Raw genomic sequence first — 20,309 nt, 5'->3', positions numbered from 1 at the left:
CCCCACATAATTGCAGTTTATGCACTATTATATACATGTGTATCCACTAAAAATGCATTAAAACATACATCAGTAAAAACTGGTTGCAAAATGTGGGGGGCTATGCCCCTCACACCCCCCAATTAGAGGGGGTTGAGCCCCTGACACCCCCCTAACTTTATATTCTCACTCCAGGGTCGCACTACAGTGGGGAACAGGGCATATACCTGCCAGTGCTGTTTTTTAGTCAAATGAGTTTTCGGTCATATGGGTTTTCGGTCAAATGAACTTTCGGTCATTTGGTCTCAGTCAAATGGGCTTCGGTCATATGAACTTTTGGTCATATGTAGTGAACCCATATATATATATATATATATATATAGAGAGAGAGAGAGAGGGGGGTATGTGTAACATTTGAAAATGTCACAAGATAAAAAATATTTTATCATGTGAACTACAGTTTTACAAAATCACCAATGGTGAAGCAATGAGTGCATTTTAAGGTCAAACTTCATGAAGAAAATATTGCTGATATTTATTTTAATTGTTTGCTGACATGGTTAGTCCCACTAGACTAGAGGCCTCTTTTCAGGGGAGACCTGAGGTGGTATTTAGTTGGGGAAAATTTGGCCTGGACTTCGGGGAACTTCCAGTACTTTTTTCAGTGGATGCCATGGGACCTCAGTTTTAAGTCTCGTCCAAAGAGCTATACACTCAGGAGTGTAGTATCACTCTAATGCTGCACTGAAATGACAGCAATCCAGTCACCTGGAGTGGGAATAGAACCTACAACTTTCTGGTCTTCTAGCAACAAAGATGAGTCTGCATCCTGTTGAGCTGCTGACATTCTATTTTATATATAGCATCTAAATGGAATTACAGAACACCATATTTCTGGAAAGAAGAACACAAGCAAATATATGAAGTTTTTGTCCTCTTTATTAAGAAATTAAGAAAACAAAATCTAAACATGTGTAAATGTAATATCTTACTGATTTTGTAAGTTGTGAGCTAAATCTGTAGTAATGTATTTGTTTTTCATTTGGGAAATTCACATTTTCTTGTTTAAGAATGTTTTTTGTATTGCTGTTGTAGTTCTACTGTTTCTTTTTATTATTATTATTGTAATTATTATTATTGTTACTGTTATTATTTTGCCTATTTATAAAACAGCCAGTGGACATTTGCATATAAAAACACCATTCTTTTTGTAGATAATAACTACATGACTTATAGTTATAATAGAGGGCCTATCTTATATCATCGAACCATCCCTTCAACGAATATCATTTCATTGGAAATGCCATTCATTGAATCCCCCCCCCCACACCCCCTGCTAATTATATATCAACTCCGAGACTGCACTACAGTGGGAAAAGGGCAAATGTTCTGATCCCTACTGTAATGTGATTTCAGTAAGAACAGTTCAACGAACGGCATGTTTAACAAAAATGCCGTTCGATGAACTGTTCTTCTGATGATATAATAGGGACCCTATAATAATTTATCAATGTCAATTATGGGTTTTTATTGTCATAATGTTAATATCTGCAATAATGATACAGAACCGGAGGAACTCCAGTGGTCCATTGGTAAGATTTCTGCTGTCTGTGTGCTATACGGGCTGTGGCCGAAAAGGTGCCATGGACCAGTACACTTAACCATTTCACAGATGGTAAATCAGTTGAAATAACAACTTTGATGCTTAAGGTAAACTGCTATTCTCTTTTTTTTAAAGCTAATCATATGTATTTCTCAAAAAACTGAAAGGTGTTTTTTCCTGCCATTTTTCAAATTTGCAGAAATGAAAAAGATATATATTTAACAGGACACTAATTATTTTGTAGTTGTTTTAATCTGCAACAGATTTTTGTGTCAGAATTATCCAATTGTCTTGTTCTTTCCTAAGGTTATGTGTGCTTGCTAAAAATTGAAAAATGTGGTGTAGTGCGTGCATTGTGCTACAATACTGGGGAAAAGACAGGCTTGTTAAACATCTTTCTGACATCAGAAAGATGCTTAATAAACTTTTGTTAAGCACTTCTCACTGCGATTGTGTAGTGCTACAGTGTAGCAGTAAGGAGACACCAGAAAATAGCGGTGATTTGATAAGAACATTTTCATTAAAGCAACATGCACTAGATATATATATATATATATATATATATATATGTATATATATATATCTATACACACACACACACACACACACACACACACACACACACACACACACATAGGCCTACAGTTCACTTAGTTGAATTCACTTTCATCAGTGAAAGAAACTGATGTGCATTTTTTATCAAAAGTCTTTAATTTTAGATGCCAGAAATTTTGATGCTGGGAACATTGACATGTTGTAGGATGTATGAGATTTGCTTACTTGTAGGTAATGTAGTTGTTTGCTAATATTGAAACTTTCTAATTTACCAAAGCATTCAGCATTAGGGTGTGTGTTTATGTGTGTGTGTGTGTGTGTGTGTGTGTGTGTGTGTGTGTGTGTGTGTGTGTGTGTGTGCGTGCGTTCGTGTGCGTGTGTGTGTGTTGGTGTCGTAGAGTTACAATAAGGGCTAGGTAATGGAGTAGATGTAATGATGTGCGTGTGTGGTTATGGGAAGTAAGTGTGTCTTTGTGTATCACTGTGTGTCTCTGTGTGTGTCTGAGTGTGAGAGGGAGTTTTGTGTAGTGGTTCTGTTAGATTTTTCATAAAGTGATGTGCAGGTACTGAGGTTAGGGCCAGCATTAATGTTAGAGTTAGCACACACGAGTAAAGTAGTACAGGAGGCAAAGCCCCTCATCCATTCTTACTCTCTGCTAAACCAAACCTTAACCCTCCCATTGCCTCTAACCCTAACCCTATACATTACCTTGCGAAAAACTATTTTCCTAACAGTACCACTATTGGTATTAATGTATTGCATGTATGATTGTACGGTTAGGTTTTAGTTTGCTGCTGTGTGTGTGTGTGTGTGTGTGTGTGTGTGTGTGTGTGTGTCTGTGTGTCTGTGTGTGTGTGTATATAAATATATATATATATATATATATATATATATATATATATATATATATATATATACACACACACACACACATATATTTTTTATTTAATACTTGTTTATCGGGAAAGTCCGACTGAGGCAGAGCCCATTTTCAGAGGAAGACCGGGAAAAAATGCTCCAGACACATGTCTTTGAAATACATTTATGTGTGTGTGTGTGTGTGTGTGTGTGTGTGTGTGTGTGTGTGTGTGTGTGTGTGTGTGTGTGTGTGTGTAGCTCTCACTGGAAGAATGTGACATCAGTGGGATTACTGGTGGTATGTACTGTAACTGTAATGTAAAACAGTCTGTTTCTCTCAACACAATCAATCTCTCTTTATATTATCAAATGCTAAAGCTGTTGATCACCAGGGCTTAGACTCAAAGAGAGATAGAATTTATAATTTATATGCCCAAGTAAAAAAGGGCATCATTAGCTGTTTACATCTTCTGATTCCATGCCTTCTTCCTCACAGGCCAACTCTACAGCTCCTCAGCAACTCCCCACCAGACTTCTCCACCCTCACCAATGTGAGTGACTGGCTTGATGCCATCAAGATGGGCCGATACAAAGAAAATTTTAGTCAGGCGGGTATGAACACATTTGAGCTGGTATCACGGATGACTCTGGAGTAAGTTCAGACCCATATTAATTTTGTTTATTTGTTGGTTTGCTTGTTTTTTATTTATTTTAGTATTTTCTTTTCTTCATGTCCTAAGAACACATGAAAATTACAGGAAATATGTTTTCAGTAATAGCATATCTTATCCAGCCACAGAATTAATTACCAGTCACACATTGCTTAGTGTTCTCCTTTCTACATTCGATGGAAGGAAACATCTAAATGACTGCTTATCCTTCGAAGTAAAGTAGAATTGTTGTTGGTTCTTCCACACACTGCTGCGTCATTGCAACACGCAAATTAATCGTGATTCGCCTTTCACCTGCTGAGAGAAATTGTAGGTCTTTCCTATTCCTTGTTCACCTACTGTATCTTGCTACTGATTGGAGGTGTGCAATCTTGAAAGAAAGCAAATGGGGCAAGTTTGCAGGCAGGCCATAAAGTAATCTGACCACTCCTAAGTTCTCCCTGATATTTCTTTCTTCATAAGCAGGTATATTCGTTGACAGTAATAATCCACTGATGTATCAGGATTGTTATAATGAAATATCATTATAAAGATTATGTACTAGATGCTCTTTGACATGTAGCTAAACTTATGCATTGGAAACATTAACTGGGTACAGTCTGTGTGTGATGTGAAAGTTATTTTGTAAGAGTACCTGGTAAGGATATAATGTAAAATCTATTTATTGATATTTTGGAAGGAGGGTGTGGTGAAGCACCGTTGGCAAAGCTGTTGTGTTAAGGCCATAATTCAGTGTTCAAGTTCAGTGTAAGTACTAGTTTCTTGTTGTTGTTGTTGTTGTTCACCAGGAATGATATAGTGGGTCATAAATTTACATCAAGTGAGACACATGATCCTATATTTATTGGTATTTCTTTTTGATATATATAAATGGCTGGATTTTTAAGTCACAATATCATGATAGTAAAGGTGAAATTCAGGAAATTATGAAAAAATAATTTGGTTACAAGGGTAGATGAAGCAAATGATGATAAAAAAGTCATCTTGTTGTAAAAGTTAGGGAGGGTGGTAAATAAATATGTTAACAAAGCACTGTGGTAATGAGTGGAGGGAATACAATTAAGATGGGATATCACTGAGAAACAGTGAGTGATTGGCAGTGGATCAGTCTTTGTTTTTTTTTTCTTTTCCTTGGATCTCTAATTTTGTTGATGGCATAATACAGATGGGTATGATTTCCTGTTGATGCATATACAAGAGATGGATAACTGTTGAGTGCATCAGGAAAAGAGTTAACTTGCACAGGGATTAATATGCATTAGGGTTCATTAAACCACTGGAATAAAGCATACAAAAGAGACACAGAGTGATGCTCATCATTAGATCACTGCTGCAGTAGCCTAAGCTATTTAGGTTATATCCTGCTTACCAGACAGCTTTCAATGCTTTACTTCTCCCTCCAAGTGCCCTAACTGCAAGCGGCTTGAGGAGGGACATATTAAAGAGTGCAATGTTGCCACCAAAAGCTTCAGAGCCTTCTCGTTGTCTAAGCGCACTCCCTCTGTGGGTTTCATGGATCTAATGATCATCTACCAACCCTTCAAGGATGGGCAAATAAATTCCCTTTTGGGTAAACCTTCCACTACTTCATTGTTGAGGAAAATATGTTGTTATTTCTGTGGAAAAATATATTTTATGCTAGGAAAAGTGTTTTATTGACTGTCATGAATTGCTTGTGTGACAAAACTGTGTAAAAAAATCTGTTGTTCTATTTATGTTTTAGATTTTCATGTAGAAATTGGGGGACTGTCACTTAATTTTTTACTCAGGAGGTTTACCGACTCTCACTGGCTCTGCTGCCTTTCTTTCAGGCTTCTCTTTCAGTAGGACTAAGGAGCAGTTACTGGCTTTCTCAGTTCTTCCTTCCACTGTCAAATGGGTGACTCTACTCTGACCAGGTTTGTTTCCTCAGACTGCTCATTGATGTCTCTTGGTCCTGCTGATGTAGCTCCTCAGGAAGCCACTAAAGCCCAGGAGTTAGACATGTACTCTGCAGTTATAGGGTTGTTCTCATCAGGCAAAGAAGAACCACTCTTTTTGGAATCGTAGAGAAAAAAGTCTGCTGAAACCACAAGTGTCGCTGATAAAAATTGTATTTAATGTCATAAAACCTCTTTTAAAAGAATTGCACGGTCAGATTTGATGTGTATGTCTTTTTAAGATCAAACTGTTGGAAGCTCTTGGTCATGTGGTGATTTCTTTAATTGTTATATAAGTAATTTTAATTTTGTAAGCAACACTCCAGATGAAGCGTTTGCAAAAGTTTTTGACTTGCGTTTTTACTGTGACATTAAATATCATTTTTATCAGCGACACCCTGTTTCAGCAGACTTTTTTTCTTTGTGTTAATATTTTTTTAATATTTTTTTTTGGTTTGCTGAACATCTTCTGGTTGGAAATGTGGGAAGGAGCAGGTGAAGGTTTAACATATAGATGGGTGATGATTTCTGATCCGCAGGATAGCACCCCTGCCATAAGTCAGTGTTCTTTTCTAGAGACTCTGAGGAGAAGAAAGCAAAAAAAATTAAGAATGTTACTTCCCCTCTTTTTATTACTATGGACAAGGAAGACTTGCAGGGATTTGCTAAAGAATTAATTTCTGCTTTTTATATTTCCAATTCTGTTCTTCACTTACTTCGAATAGAAAAAGAGAAAAAGAGTTCTCTCTTATTCTGACACTCACTCTCAGTCAGAAGATCTAGGAATGGAGTTAGTGTTTTTCCTCAGTGATATCTCCATAAGCTGAACATTCTGATTCTGAGGAAAGTGTTACTTCAGATTTCCTTTCAGAAAAATCTATCTTTATGAGACCATAGCTAAAATGAAAGATAAATTTTGATGTGAAAAGAATGAAATCCCACTTTCCGAGCAAAAGTATTATGAATTCTTGTAACCGGATATTCCACACCCTGCAGTATATTTTCTGTTGTATCAGCTGTAAAGGATGCTTTCTTAACAGCTTGCAGATGCCTGACAATAAACCTTCTGCCCCTAAAAAGTCTGATAAAATATATAAAATTCTTTAGACCCATAAATATCTGTTTTCTAATCCTAAAGCAGATCTTGCAATTATTACCTTATCTAAAACGTCTGCTGCTAAATAGATTGTTGATGCTAACCCCAATTTTTCTAATAAGGATGGGAAACATTTTGATAGGTTTGAAAAGAAAGTTTATTCTTTAGCTACTTTATGAATGTTGAAGTTCCAGAATGAATGTTGAACTTCCAGACTGATGTGTTAAAAATGTTATTGGCTTCATTTGAAAAAAATGATAAAGGCCACTTTTAACCTCTCCTCTTCGAAGGTGAATAGTTAATCGACTGCCTTAAGTGCATCTACTTCTCATGTAACCACTCTCCAAAGTGTTGTTATGATTCTGCTGTTACTGTCTACTGAACTGATGCTACAGCGTCATATATGAGAAGATTTGCTTGGTTACATTCTCAAAACTTAACCAAATATGCTAAAATTGAGATTTTAAATTCCCCCTTAACAGAGATGTTCTGTTTGGCCCTTCTGCTGCTGAGATACATAAAATATTTGATTAAAGGGGAAATTGGTTCTAGGAGTGACCCAAATTTTCCAACCCTCCTTTTCTAAGATTAATAGAAACTTTCTGTCTCACTCAGCATCCTTTTTCAAAAAGAAATTTAAGCAACAAGGTGCTACCAAATAGGATTTTAAAAAGCAACTGGCAAGGTGGCTCCTAAAAGAAATGGAAAGCATCCCAGAATAAAGGCGAGTCCAAAAAATCTGAATGACCACTTGCCTCTCCAGGTTCCCCCCACATCCATCTTGGCAATCTATCCCTCAGTCTTGATCTGTCTCTTCCCCAGTGGTGCCAAAGAAAGAAGGAACTTGCAGGCCATTCCTAGACCTCTCCTGTCTCAATCTTTTTATCAAGGTCTCGAAGTTAAAAATGGTATCCCTCCAAGCCAGGTTACCTCTTGCTCCTTTTCTCAGTTTCATGGTAAAAAGTTAGATGTAAAAGATAAGTCAAATTCTTATCAACAAGTATTTCAGATGTTTCTTAAGAATTTATGTATCTAGTTTACATTATCAATACGCTGTCTTACCCTTTGATCTATCTGAAGTCTGGCCATGGGAATCAAGCAACCAGAGAAGCCATAAAATCCAGATTCATGTGAAATTTATTGGCTGATGCCAGAGATTGTTTGAAAAATCTCAATATTTCCTCATATAGTTCTACTTTGCCTATTGGAAGAAAAGTTATTCCTAGAGAAGTATCCAGAAGACATCCTGGAAAAGCTATTATGTGGGAAGGAGTGAGAGTTGATTTTTGTAAGTTCACTTGAACCCCTAGAATGAACAGGAGTTTTTGTCACTTGTCAAAGAATCCTGACAGCTGAAAAAGAGTCTGAAAATATAAGACAATTGTCCACATTTGGAAAGATGTGAATATCTTCATGTCTGCAGTAAGCAATACATGAGAAAAATTCACTGGTACCTCAGGTCAATCTAGTCTCAGCATCAGCCCCCTTTATCTTTTCAGATTCTTCTGCTGGGGGTTGTGAGAACAGAAGTAGTCTGGTGGGTGGAATTCTCTCTCAACCTAGGTCTCCTCTCTTCCCTTCCATGCCTTCTTCAGAATGCTATAATAGATGCTTTAGGCTTTGCTTTGGGTCTGTTTTCAAAAGTGGTGAAAGTTCAAGGCCGTGGAACAAGCAGGAAATACAAAAGCACATTGACGTCAGAAATGCTGGCAGTAATCAATGTTCTGAAAGCCTTAAATCATCTCGTCTCCAAGACTTCTACAAGTTATTAAAAACAACACCACTGTGATATGGTGTATAAAGAAAAGGGAGGGGGTTGCCAGATCTTATCCCCTTTGCAGACTTGCTGTGATGGCCTGGGTTTAGCAACTCACCTTAGTTTGATTCTTCAGGCCTCATATATTCCATCAGAGAAAACAATATAACAGACAAGTTAAGCAGGACCAGGACAGACCCTCAGGAATGTAAATTATACCTAGGGATCTTCCAGGAATTAGTCCAGTTTTCAAAAAGGACAGTTAAAGAGTTTCTGCTCCCTGATTCATGGGAAATAGTCATGGAAGATGGTAGAAAAAACTCCATCACGTTGCAAGGCAAAGACAGAAAGATAAAAATAGCCATCAGACATCCTTCATAAGGGATGCCAGCAGCAAGCTGCTTTCCAGTCTACGGGACATCAAAGGCTGGTAGAAGATACTTCCAGCAGTTTCTGAATGAGGAAACCCCCACAGAAATTGCACTGCCCCAGACACAGCCTAGAATGAAAGAAGAAGAGTCCACCCTAGGAGAAGTAAGAACAGTGCAAAGGAAAATAAAGTCAGGGAAAGCCGCAGGCTCAGATGAGGTCATGACATATATGATCAAGATTTTGGGTCAGTTAGGGGAGAAATGGCTTCAGAGGGCATTCAGAATATTATGGAGAAACAGATATATCCCAGATGACAGGAGAACATGCATATTAGTGCCAGTGTACAAGAACAAAGTCGACATTTACAACTTTTGGCAGTACAGTGGTATCAAACTCCTGTCACACTGCATGAACATTCTACAGAGGGTGATTGATACATGAATGCACAGAGCAGTAGAAATTAAGATGGGAGAAAAGCAGTTTGGATTCAAATCAGGATGCAGCACAACTGGTCTAATTTTTGCAGTGAAACAGATACTTGTAAAAAAGCTAGAGATGAGAATATAGTTCAACTGGGCATTCTAAGACTTGGAGAAAGCATAGGACAAGGTCCCAAGAAAGCTGATTTGAGCAGTCCTACAATAGTACAAAGTCCCAGAGATATTAGTAGAATTAGCCCAGTCTATGTAAAAGGACTCAGCACAAGTATGACAGTGTTCAGACTCACAGAGAGGTTCCCAGTGGGCATGGGTGTGCATCAGGGTTCAGCTCCAAACCCACCGCTGTTCATACTAGTGCTGGACTACATTAACAAAAAGGTTGGTGGGGACAGATTAACAAAGCTGCTGCATGCAGACAAATTGACATTACTTGCAGGCTCTGAACAAGAACAGATGATAGGCAATTGAATGCAAAACTGAAGGTACATGGGATGAAACTGAGTATAGATAAGACAGTTATAATAGCAACAGATGAGGGAAATCAGAAGATGAAAATTGAGATAGAAGGTAAAACAGTGGAACAGGTTAATAGTGTCAAGTATCAGGAGGGGTGACTGAAGGGTGGGGAAGTCTGAATGAAGAGGTGAAAGCTGGAATCAGAGGGGCTGCAGCCAACTGGCACAGAGTGTCAGGGAAAGTATGTGACAGAAGAATGCCCAAGAAGCCAAAAAGCAAGGTGTACAAAACAGTGGTGTGACCAGTACTACAGTATGGTACAGAAACCTGAGCAGTAAAGGTGGAACAGCTGAGGAAGCTAGAGGTGATGGAGATTAAGTGCCTGAGAGGAGTGGTAGGATGCACACTGTGGGACAGGCGAAGAAATGAGGACATAAGAACAGAGGCCTAAGTAACTCCATTTGCAGGGAGGGTCACAGAGAGCAGATTAACAGATTGCAGTGGTTCAGGAAAATGAGCAAGAAAGCAGAAGACAATCTAGTGAGGAAGATTTGGGACAGACAGAAAGAAGGCAAAAGGAAACAAGGCAAAGAATGGAAGGAGTGTGTGAGAAAAGACCTGCAACAGTCAGGTATGACTGTCAAAGAAGGTAGACGTGTGACATTGAATGAGAGAGATGGCAACAGTTGACATGACACCCCGACCCCATCTAGAAAAAAACTGGAAAAAAGGGGTTGATGATGATTATGTTAGGAAGTACTGCAATCTATCTATATACTAACCATATTGCTTTGTAAGTATGTTTCTTATTTGCAGTGTGCAATTTATTTGGTTCTGATCAATAAAGGTTGTTGTTGCTGCAATGTTGCAAAAATAGCATGCAAGTATTTTAACTATCTCTGCATCTCCTGAGGATATCTGGATATCATGCTTAAAGTTAGATTACTGTTTATTTTCATTTTCAACATCTTCCGTCGACTTCTTCTTAGGTCTTTGATTGGGATTGGCACTCCTTTACACATGCCCAAAGTGTAATATTTCTTACTGAAAACATGATATTTACTAAGGAGATTCAGTCTGCATTAACATTTAGGTTCTCCATACATGCTCAGCCCTATAGATAAAAATTTATTGTGCATTCACTTGGATTCCAAATGGCCCCAGGCTACATTTTGGAAACACCTTTGAGATTTTTTTTGTTTCTCTCTCTAGTTTTGTGAGTATAGATCGGTGGCCTTCACCATTCTATTTGCTATATTTTTTTTCCAGTGTTTCAGAAGTTTTTTATTTCTTTTTTTCATTAGCTGTGCACTTTCACCTGACATTAAAGAATTAACATCTTACCATTATGCAGAAATTATTTTACTCTTTAGATCTTAGAACTTTGACCCTTTTTCGCTGTCATATGTTATTCCTCTAACAGGGAGCACACACATGCCAGTGCTAACACTCACAATAAATGTGTATGTTGCTTTGGTCCACATCAGTTGTCCAAGTCCTGTGACAATTTGTGCTAAATTTAACATGCTGACTTTAAGGCAATAAGATAACAGCTTCTTAGCTTTTCGTTAGAATGTCAGTGTAGGGAAAGGTTTCAGCAACTCCATGTTGTTTCCATCATGTCTTTGGCAGAGGGGCTCTCCATTCTCTTCTCAGCCTGTTTGATGTCCTGTTTCTCCAGTGAAGCCTTGCTCATCTAGAACTGTTAGGTCTTCTAAGAAATTTTTCTTTGTCAAAATGACTAAATCTGTTGAATGGCTAAGATCTTAAATGTTGACGGCAAACTCATCAAAATGCCATTTCACTGAATTTACAACCTGCATTAGTGACATTTCTCAGAATGTTTTGGGGAATCTACCCCCCCCCCAACATCTTCCTTACTTTATTAAACTAGCTCCAGGAATGTATGCTTTTAGAAGTAGACCTAATGAAATGGTATATTTGACTAGTTTGCCCGCAAAATGTAAGACCACTCCCTATGAAAAAGTTGGCCATTAAAGCTAAACATGCTGAAATGGTTAGATCTGAATCCATGATTTTGTCCACAGTTATAGGAGTTCAAGTCATGGAGATGGAAGATTGCATCCTGCTATTTCTCATCTTCCAGAAATAGTAGTGATTTTTTTTGTCAGTCCCTACTTGTCCTCTGTTATAAGTGCATGCCCCAGGATGAGAGGCCTTCTAGTCCAGTGGCCTCCTGCTTTTCCTGTAAATAATGATGCAAAGCTTGTCAAGGCCATTATGGAGCTTTAACACTGGCAGATATTTTCTCTCTCTCCCTCCTTTGGCACTTTGGAAGGCATAATGGTTGCCTGGATGTTAGCACTCGCTTCTCTCCTGCTCCTTGTGCTTTGATGGCTTTTCCACTTCAGGTTCCAGAATACCACTATGTCAGCTCACATTTCCTAATGTCAGCTGATCTGACACTGGATGGGCCAGCAGTGGCATCCCACTGTTGGGTTCTATTCCTCTTATGTTGGTTCCATGCTACCTTTAAGATATCTGGTGTTGACCCCTCGAGTGCAGACCTGCTTCCTTGCAGCTACATTGTGGCCATCATGGGTTCCAGCACTGACTGTTTCAGTTCCTATGCCAGCTCCTCTGGCATATCATCAGCAGCTTTCCACCTAGTGCTGGATAGACCAGCACTGTCAGGACAGTAACTGGCTACATAGATTCAGTAGAATTTAGAACGGCTAGCATCTGCAGTACCAATGTTGAATACCTCAGCATTTGGCGGACAATGGGAATTCTGTCCTGCTTCAGTGTAGGCTTCTTAAGATGCTGTGCCTGACCTTCTTTGCAGATGACCAATGGACCTCTGCATTCAGGTCAGCTGGCTTCTAAAAGGCTACTTTCATCTTTTGGTATAGAAAATTCTGTAGACATTCTAAGGAAGAAGACCAGAAAGACTCACTACATTTCTACCCCAATGAAAGTTGATAACACTCAATCTCTGTATTTTCTTCTCCAGAGGACCCTAATTGTAGTGAAGATTTAAAGATGATAAAGGAGAGAGGTAATTGGTCTACCAGAAATTTTAGTCTCTATAGAAGCGACATCAGGCGACCTGGTGGCCTCACCAAGTGTTATCCTGGCTAATACTTACTTTGATATTATTAGTGATGCAGTTAATACACTTTATGATCATCTGGACATAGTGTGTCCATATCCTAGCTGATCAAGCAAAATTGTTAGACCCCTCCCAACTGTGTTGTCTGGGCAGAGACCCCAAGCTAGATGTGGCTCTTTCTACAGCCATCGTGAGGAGGAAACCCATTTCACAATCTCATTCTCTGTCTCTCCATCCACTAATAAATAATCCAGGACCCTGGACTGGCTGGAGATGCAGACCTTTGTGTCTTCCATATTGTGCCTTAGAACATTGGTGTATCTCACATGGGTGCTTTATTTTCAGTGGAAGTTTTTCAGTGAGATATTGCAAAATTTGAGGGCCCATCTGATGGATCTGTTAAACAGAAGCTCTTCAGTCAGGCTTCCACATCTTCATGGTCACCAACGTTGTGTTTCAAGCAGCATTTAACACTGCAGAGAGAGCTACGTGGTCAAGCACAGCTATGTTCCTGCACTCCTAGCACTACAGAAATATACCAAAGGCATCCATGGATGTGAAAATTTCAGTTATTATGAAATACTAAAATATCTGAACTTGTACAGTGTCTCTTACAGATATTTAAGAGGAGACTTTATTCTGGTATATAGGGCACTTAGAGACAACTGCTACTGAAAATCTTTGGAGTTATCAAAAAGTGGTAAAGAATCATCAGACAGCCTATGTAAAAGATTCTATAGGAATGAGAAGTGTACTAATTGGTTCTCTGAGAGAGCAGCTGATGCATGGAATATTACATTAAAGCAAGTATTACTTTAGATATTTTTAAGAAAAGCCTTAAAGCTATTATGGGAACAACTGTTTTGGTATATCAGCAGGCTAGAATGGCATTAATGCCCATGCTTGAAATATTTGTATGTATGTATGTATGTATGTATATATGTATGTATGTATTGTATGTATATGTATGCATGTTGGTATGTATATGTATGTCGGTATGTATGTATATGTATGCATGTAGGTCTATATGTATATATTTGTATGTGGTATGTATGTGTATATATATATATATATATATATATATATATATATATATATATATATATGTGTGTATGTGTGTGTGTGTGTGTGTGTGTGTGTGTGTGTGTGTGTGTGTGTGTGTGTGTGTGTGTGTGTGTGTGTGTGTGTGTGTGTGTGTGTGTGTGTGTGTGTGTATATCTGTATGTATGTGAATGTATGTATGTATATGTATGTATGCATGCCATACTACCTTCACTGAAGACACTAAAGTGACATTTATGGATGTATTGTTTAAGGGTTCCTTGCTGTTTGGGCCTGAACATCTTCTGTGCATGAAGAAGAAAGGATAGTCCCTTACAACCACTAGGGTTATGTTTCATCCTTCCCTGCATTCCATTTCTATAGCTCAAAGAGCCAGAGAAAGTTGTTTTTGTGTGCCTTCTGCAGACCCTATAGAAAGAGGAAGCACAATCTGCTCAGTCTTTCTCATCCAGATGCCAGCAACATTACTGGTCTGAGGACTGTGGGTATCAGCATTCCCAGGGGAAGCCAAAGGTCGCTGTAAGTGTGCTTTCCATTGTTTCGACTCTCACGCTAATCAACTTCCCATGAAGGCAGTAAACAACTGGTCCTCTTCTGCCTCTCTCTGTGGTACAAGCTATCTAAAGAGACGAGAGGATAAGGGATATCATCAAAAATGTGTACTTCATCTCATTCAAGTTCAGAACAAAATGCTCATCTGGACCCGTGCCATAAATCATGCATGCCACCCTATCTGAAAGTGCAAGTGGGGAAAGCTCCTCCAAAAGAACCATTCAGGAGATCCCAAGCAAGCTAGTAAGGACAAAGATAATATTCCAGATTCATTTTGGTGCCCACAAAAGATGCAGGACCTCAGTCCCATGCAAAATCATAGTGGTTGTACCACCATTTTCCCAAAAGAGTACATCAGGGTTTCAAAAAGACTGGTTGTACTCTTTCCAACTCCAAAATACTTATCTGCACAGAGAAATTCAAAAAGCATCCAGAAGGTTCCTTCATTTCAGAACAAGGCCAGTCACTACCTGTTTCAGTCTCCACCATTTGTTCTGATGTCCACTCATGGGTGTTCACCAAATCCATGGCAACATTGATGGCTTACCTCTGCTTTCACTTCATCAGAGCTGTTCATTACCTGGGTAACTGACTTTTAATGGCATCTTTGAGGAACAATCTCAGCACAAGTGTCATCTCCTCCTTTTGTCTACCTGTCTGGAAGTTGTCATCCATATGCGAAAGTTACAGCTCTGCTAAAAAAACACACATTTATCAAGCGCTTTCATCCTTGTACTGTAGGGACTCTACATAAATGAAAAAGTAAAAGCAGCCCCAACATTCATTTAAATACACAAGTCAAAGGAAATTACATCATAATTGCATCACACATAAACACTCTATCACTGTATTATTGCATTCATTTAATTTTTCCTTGTAGCATTCTTATAGTGTTTCATTTAAACTGGGGGGGGGGGCTCATTGACATTCAGTACTTTAAAACATTTTTGACAGTTTCTACTATGTTTAGCAACTCAGGAGGAATATCTTGGATCACTGTCCTAAAGTTTAACAGACACTGATATCTCCTTGGAATATACAGAAGTTATGCACCTACTATTGCATTTGATCTGCTTGGAAGATTCAGCCTTTGTTGGCCCTCTCCCCATCCATCTTGATGCCACTATTGGAGAAGGTTTACTGGTTCTTTGCATTTGATGTCTCTAGCTCAGTCAGAGCCAGAAAATGGAAATGAAGAAGAGAAGGGCAGTTATCATGGGTAGGAAGAGGTGCAAGAGTAGCGTGAGCAAGCTTTATCTGCCCTGCCGAACGTGTACAGAGCACCTGAATCCTAAGTGTTAAGAAAGCTTGAATTCTCCAAGCAGACCTACTGTAATGGTAAGTATATAAATTCCATTCTTTGCAGGACAAAGTGGTATAAACCAAAACAAAAGACAAAAGATTCACTGCAAGAGTTTTAGTAACTTATTTTGTAATATGTCATATTAAGGTATTTCAAATATAGTATCACAGTTTTCTACAACATTTAGAAGAAAGTTAGAAATGTGTTTCTATTTAATACCAAGATATCATTTCACAAGACACAACTATAAAAAGGACTGTCCGTGAAAAGAAGGGCAGATGGTAACACTTTCTGAACTAGTGAAGTATTGGGGATGGTCCGTTGTTTTCCTTTTCATGATGACAGTTTAAGACATTGATTGTCAAGGTCTATTAATGAAGGTGGTTGTCTGTCAGTACGTCCTTCACTAAGTGTACTGTTAGGGAGCCGTCAGCTAAATAGAAGTTATACAAGTTCAGACCTCAGACACAGATGTAGTTTTAGATCATTTGTGGTAACTTACATATGTTTGTAGTCTGGAAATTGGTTGCTATACAAGTACATCACTAACCTGTGCAGCTCAGGATAACATCATCACAACGTGGTCTGCTTGCATAGTTTAATATTTTTAGTTAATATAAAATAAATGGATGTAGTACTTGCAGTGTCTAAGTATCCAACATGTGCAATAAACTAACTAAATAAATAAATCAGATCAAAACTGTCAAAGACTTGTAGTAAATAATAAGTACATGAGAGATGTTATCAGCTAACAGTAATGCCAACTGATAAGAATATGTGATGGAATGAGGATATTTAAACTTCAACCATTAGGTTATTATTAAAAGAAATGAAAATAAAATAAGCTCAGTGACAACCTCTGGCAGTTAGCAACATTCATCATACGAAAGTCTATTCAGACCAAACTCAAGCTGTCTTTGCAGTCCAAACAAATAAACAGTTGATGGAAACCTTGGACGTAATAAAACCTTTTATTCGGCAGCAATAAAACAGGTAAGCGCTTTCACCAAAGTGGCTTCTTCAAACCTCAAAGATACAGACTAAATGAGTAAACACCCTATATATAGGTAAATGGCTCTGCATATTAATGACATCACAATATTTAACAAGCAATTACAATAATTAACTATTAAGTATATTTGTATATTATCATTAATACATTTCAAATAAGAACTGCATTTATAACAAATTACTGTTTAAGAATGCATAGATGAGAATGCACAAATAAAAAATGCATATATATATATATATATATATATATATATGTACACCCTACTACTTCCAAAATATACAGTTTTGATACTTCAGCTGATTGTAATACTGAGCATGTTGTTTATCTTGCTCTCTGTTCTTCCTGCTCTGCCTTTTATGTCAGTAAAACCGATAGGAGACTCAGAGACAGGGTGAGAGAGCATTTGTACCAGATACGAATTGTCTAATATTAATGCTCTCTCCAAACACATTTTAGCCACTGATGATTCACATTCATTTAAATTTATGGTCATATATGTTAATTTACCCAGTCTGAGAGGTGGATATGTTAGGAATTTTACTGAGAGGAATGAAACAAACTGGATTATCAGACTCCAAGCACACCTACACCCTGGTTTAAATGAGAAGATTCCTATTAAACCAGCTCTTAAAAATAGGAGGCTCGCTTTTAAGTGAAATATATATATTCTTAGGTTTTATATAGATATATATATATATATATATATATATATATATATATATATATATATATATATATATTTTTTTTTTTTTCTTTCCATACACATTTCTTATATATATCTATATATATATATATATATATATATATATATATATATATATATATATATTTATTTTATAATGGTAAGGTTCATTAATGTCATTATTCATTAGTTTATTTAGGAATATTTATTTATTTACACTCTGTTTTATTTGTGTTTGTTCATATATGCTTTATATATGTGTATATATATATATATATATATATATATATATATATATATATATATGCGTTTTTTATTTGTGCATTCTCATCTATGCATTCTTAAACGGTAATTTGTTATAAATGCAGTTCTTAGTTGAAATGTATTAATGATAATATACAAATATACTTAATAGTTAATTATTGTAATTGCTTGTTAAATATTGTGATGTCATTAATATGCAGAGCCATTTACCTATATATAGGGTGTTTACTCATTTAGTCTGTATCTTTGAGGTTTGAAGAAGCCACTTTGGTGAAAGCACTTACCTGTTTTATTGCTACTGAATAAAAGGTTTTATTACTTTCAAGGTTTCCATCAACTTTTTATTTGTTTGGACTACAAAGACAGTTTGAGTTTGGTCTGAATAGACTTTCGTATGGTGAATGTTGCTAACTGTCAGAGGTTGTCACTGAGCTTATTTTATTTTCATTTCTTGATATTATTTGTTTTATTAACGCTCAGAGCCATTTATTTTCCAGTGGTGCTGGTTATTGCTTTGTATTATTATTAAAAGAATTCATGTATTTTCTCATAAAATATATTCAGCATGTGTAACCATAACTATTCTTTCCCCTTTTACAGGGATATTCAGCATATTGGTGTGGTGCTGGTAGGCCACCAAAAGAAAATCTTGAACAGTATCCAGTTGATGAGGGTCCATCTTAACCAGCTTGAGCCAGTAGAAGTCTGATGAATTTGGCTCTGTGCCTGGGATCATCTTGCCCCCTACTCCTACCCCTAGGTCTCATCCTGTGCCCTTGCCATGTCAAGAATACATAGAGAGGCATTGCAAATGCGTTGGAGCCCTGACAGAACTCATTAACTTTTTATGACATGTGGTGGAATTGTGTGTTGTTTGAGTGGGTGGGGGGTGGAAGTCGAGAACTGGAGACTGATTTCAAGATCATTATGTACTTTGAAAGCAAGTGCAGTTTCTACCCCAGCATATCCTTTATGATGCTTTCAAAATTATGTCTGGTGATGAGACTGCATTGTAGCTTTGAGACCAAGACTGAACAGAGCAGGATATTGGCTTTTCCAGAGCCTCACAGGCCAAGCACCAGAGTACACTTGAAGAGATATGGACTCAATACCAGAAGAAGTGGGTAGGGGCAGTTTTCTTTTAAATATTTCAAAACACATGAGGTTTCTATGTGCACTGTGAAAGTTCTACCACTGTAGATCTCATGTGAACTTCCAAAGGAGGTAAACTAAAGTACACTGATTCTGTTTAATTTGAATGTTGATACAGTTAGAAATACTAAGAGGGCAACATTAAGCACTTTGGATAATTGCACAGTCATATACCCCGCGTGATTTTTTTGAAATAAAAAAAAATATACTGCATTGATTTATAGCAGAATAGTGGATTTCACAGCCACAGCCAGCAGGCTTAAATCAGTTATGACTGGATTAGACTTAGCATTTCTAATTCAAAGTGCAGATGTTTGTTTAAATTAGGCACACAAGATATTCTTGTGATGTTGGTCTCTCTACATTTTATATTGCTGAAATTAACCATTGAGAGTCTGGTGAAGGCTTTGCAGCTGCTAAGATCAAACGTAGCTCAACAAACATATGGGCCATTCAGCTGTTCAAAAATACAGTTTTGTCTCAGTTTCCTTTACATCTCAGAAGAAAATGTATGCAGCAAAGAAACAGTTTATGTTTGGTTTTGGTAAAGAGGTTATCCAGCTTGGTGCATCCTGAAGCATGAAGAAACGAGCTACAGAAACCAGAGCGTTTTCTGAGTGGTATGCAGCTAAATAAATGTGCATAGTGTGTTGCTTTTCATCAGCTTTACTATCAATGGATGGCAAAGGGGAGAGGTGCTCTGCCTGTGTCCTGAATCACTCACTGTGTGCAGAAATAAACTAAATGCTGAAATATGTTTTTATGCACCCCTATCAGCTAGAACATAGGATTAGATTTCCTGCTTTCAATTTAATCCTTACAGTGGGAAGAACAAATGTATTGTCAGCAATTTGGTGGGACTTTCAGTATATCTGTGATTTGATAAGGCCCAGGTATATTATCTGTCCCAGTAGGTACGCAAACATCATGTAAAGTTTCCAAAACTGGACTGAAATTCAAAGAAACTTAGCACTTCTGTGGTTCTTCATGACATTGACATATCATGGCTCAAGGTGCCAACATTATTGTTACATACTGATGCATCCCATTCAGTTGTGTGTCTGCTGTGCAGGGACCTTTATCACATTTGAGGAACAAAGTTTTGATACAATATTTGAAATCACTTCAATAAAGTTTCAGTTGTTTCTGTGTCTGTTTTCTTTTTTTTTTCCCTCCCCCCCCTTATTTCTTAAGCTGCATATCATACCGCTGTTTGCAAGGTATTCCATGTCTTAAATCAATCCGAAAACTCTTGATTAATGAGCAGAACAGAAAGCTTGATGTATAAAAGCCCAAACTGAATCTTGCAGAACAAAACTGGAGAAAACATTATAAATAAGCGCATTTTACGTGGACAAAACAGCTGTTGGTGTCCTCACACTTATGAATGTTAGCATTTGATTTTTTTTTTTTTAATTATCTATGTATTTTCATTGGGAGTACCTTAAAATAATTTTGCACGAATTAATTTAGCTCTATGTATATTTCGAAGTTATATTTGTA

The 20,309-nt window shown here is 37.5% G+C and overlaps 1 protein-coding gene across 1 annotated transcript in view; it reads left to right on the top strand.

The window, feature by feature from the left end:
* Positions 1-19,957, top strand: part of LOC122808722 (ephrin type-B receptor 5-like) — a 1,437,003-nt gene extending 1,417,046 nt beyond the window's left edge. Inside the window, exons 15-16 of the mRNA XM_044079715.1 lie at positions 3,493-3,648; positions 18,255-19,957. Coding sequence (XP_043935650.1) covers positions 3,493-3,648; positions 18,255-18,363 — 265 coding nt within the window. The 3' untranslated portion in view covers positions 18,364-19,957. The remainder of the gene's footprint in view (positions 1-3,492; positions 3,649-18,254) is intronic.
* Positions 19,958-20,309: the final 352 nt, after the last annotated feature.

This window comes from Protopterus annectens, chromosome 8.part0 (genome assembly GCF_019279795.1).
Source record: "Protopterus annectens isolate FY-2018-M chromosome 8.part0, PAN1.0, whole genome shotgun sequence".
Classification (NCBI taxonomy): Eukaryota; Metazoa; Chordata; order Ceratodontiformes; family Protopteridae; genus Protopterus; species Protopterus annectens.
The sequence above is the reverse complement of the archived record's forward strand: the minus strand, read 5'-3'. Positions and strand labels throughout refer to the sequence as shown.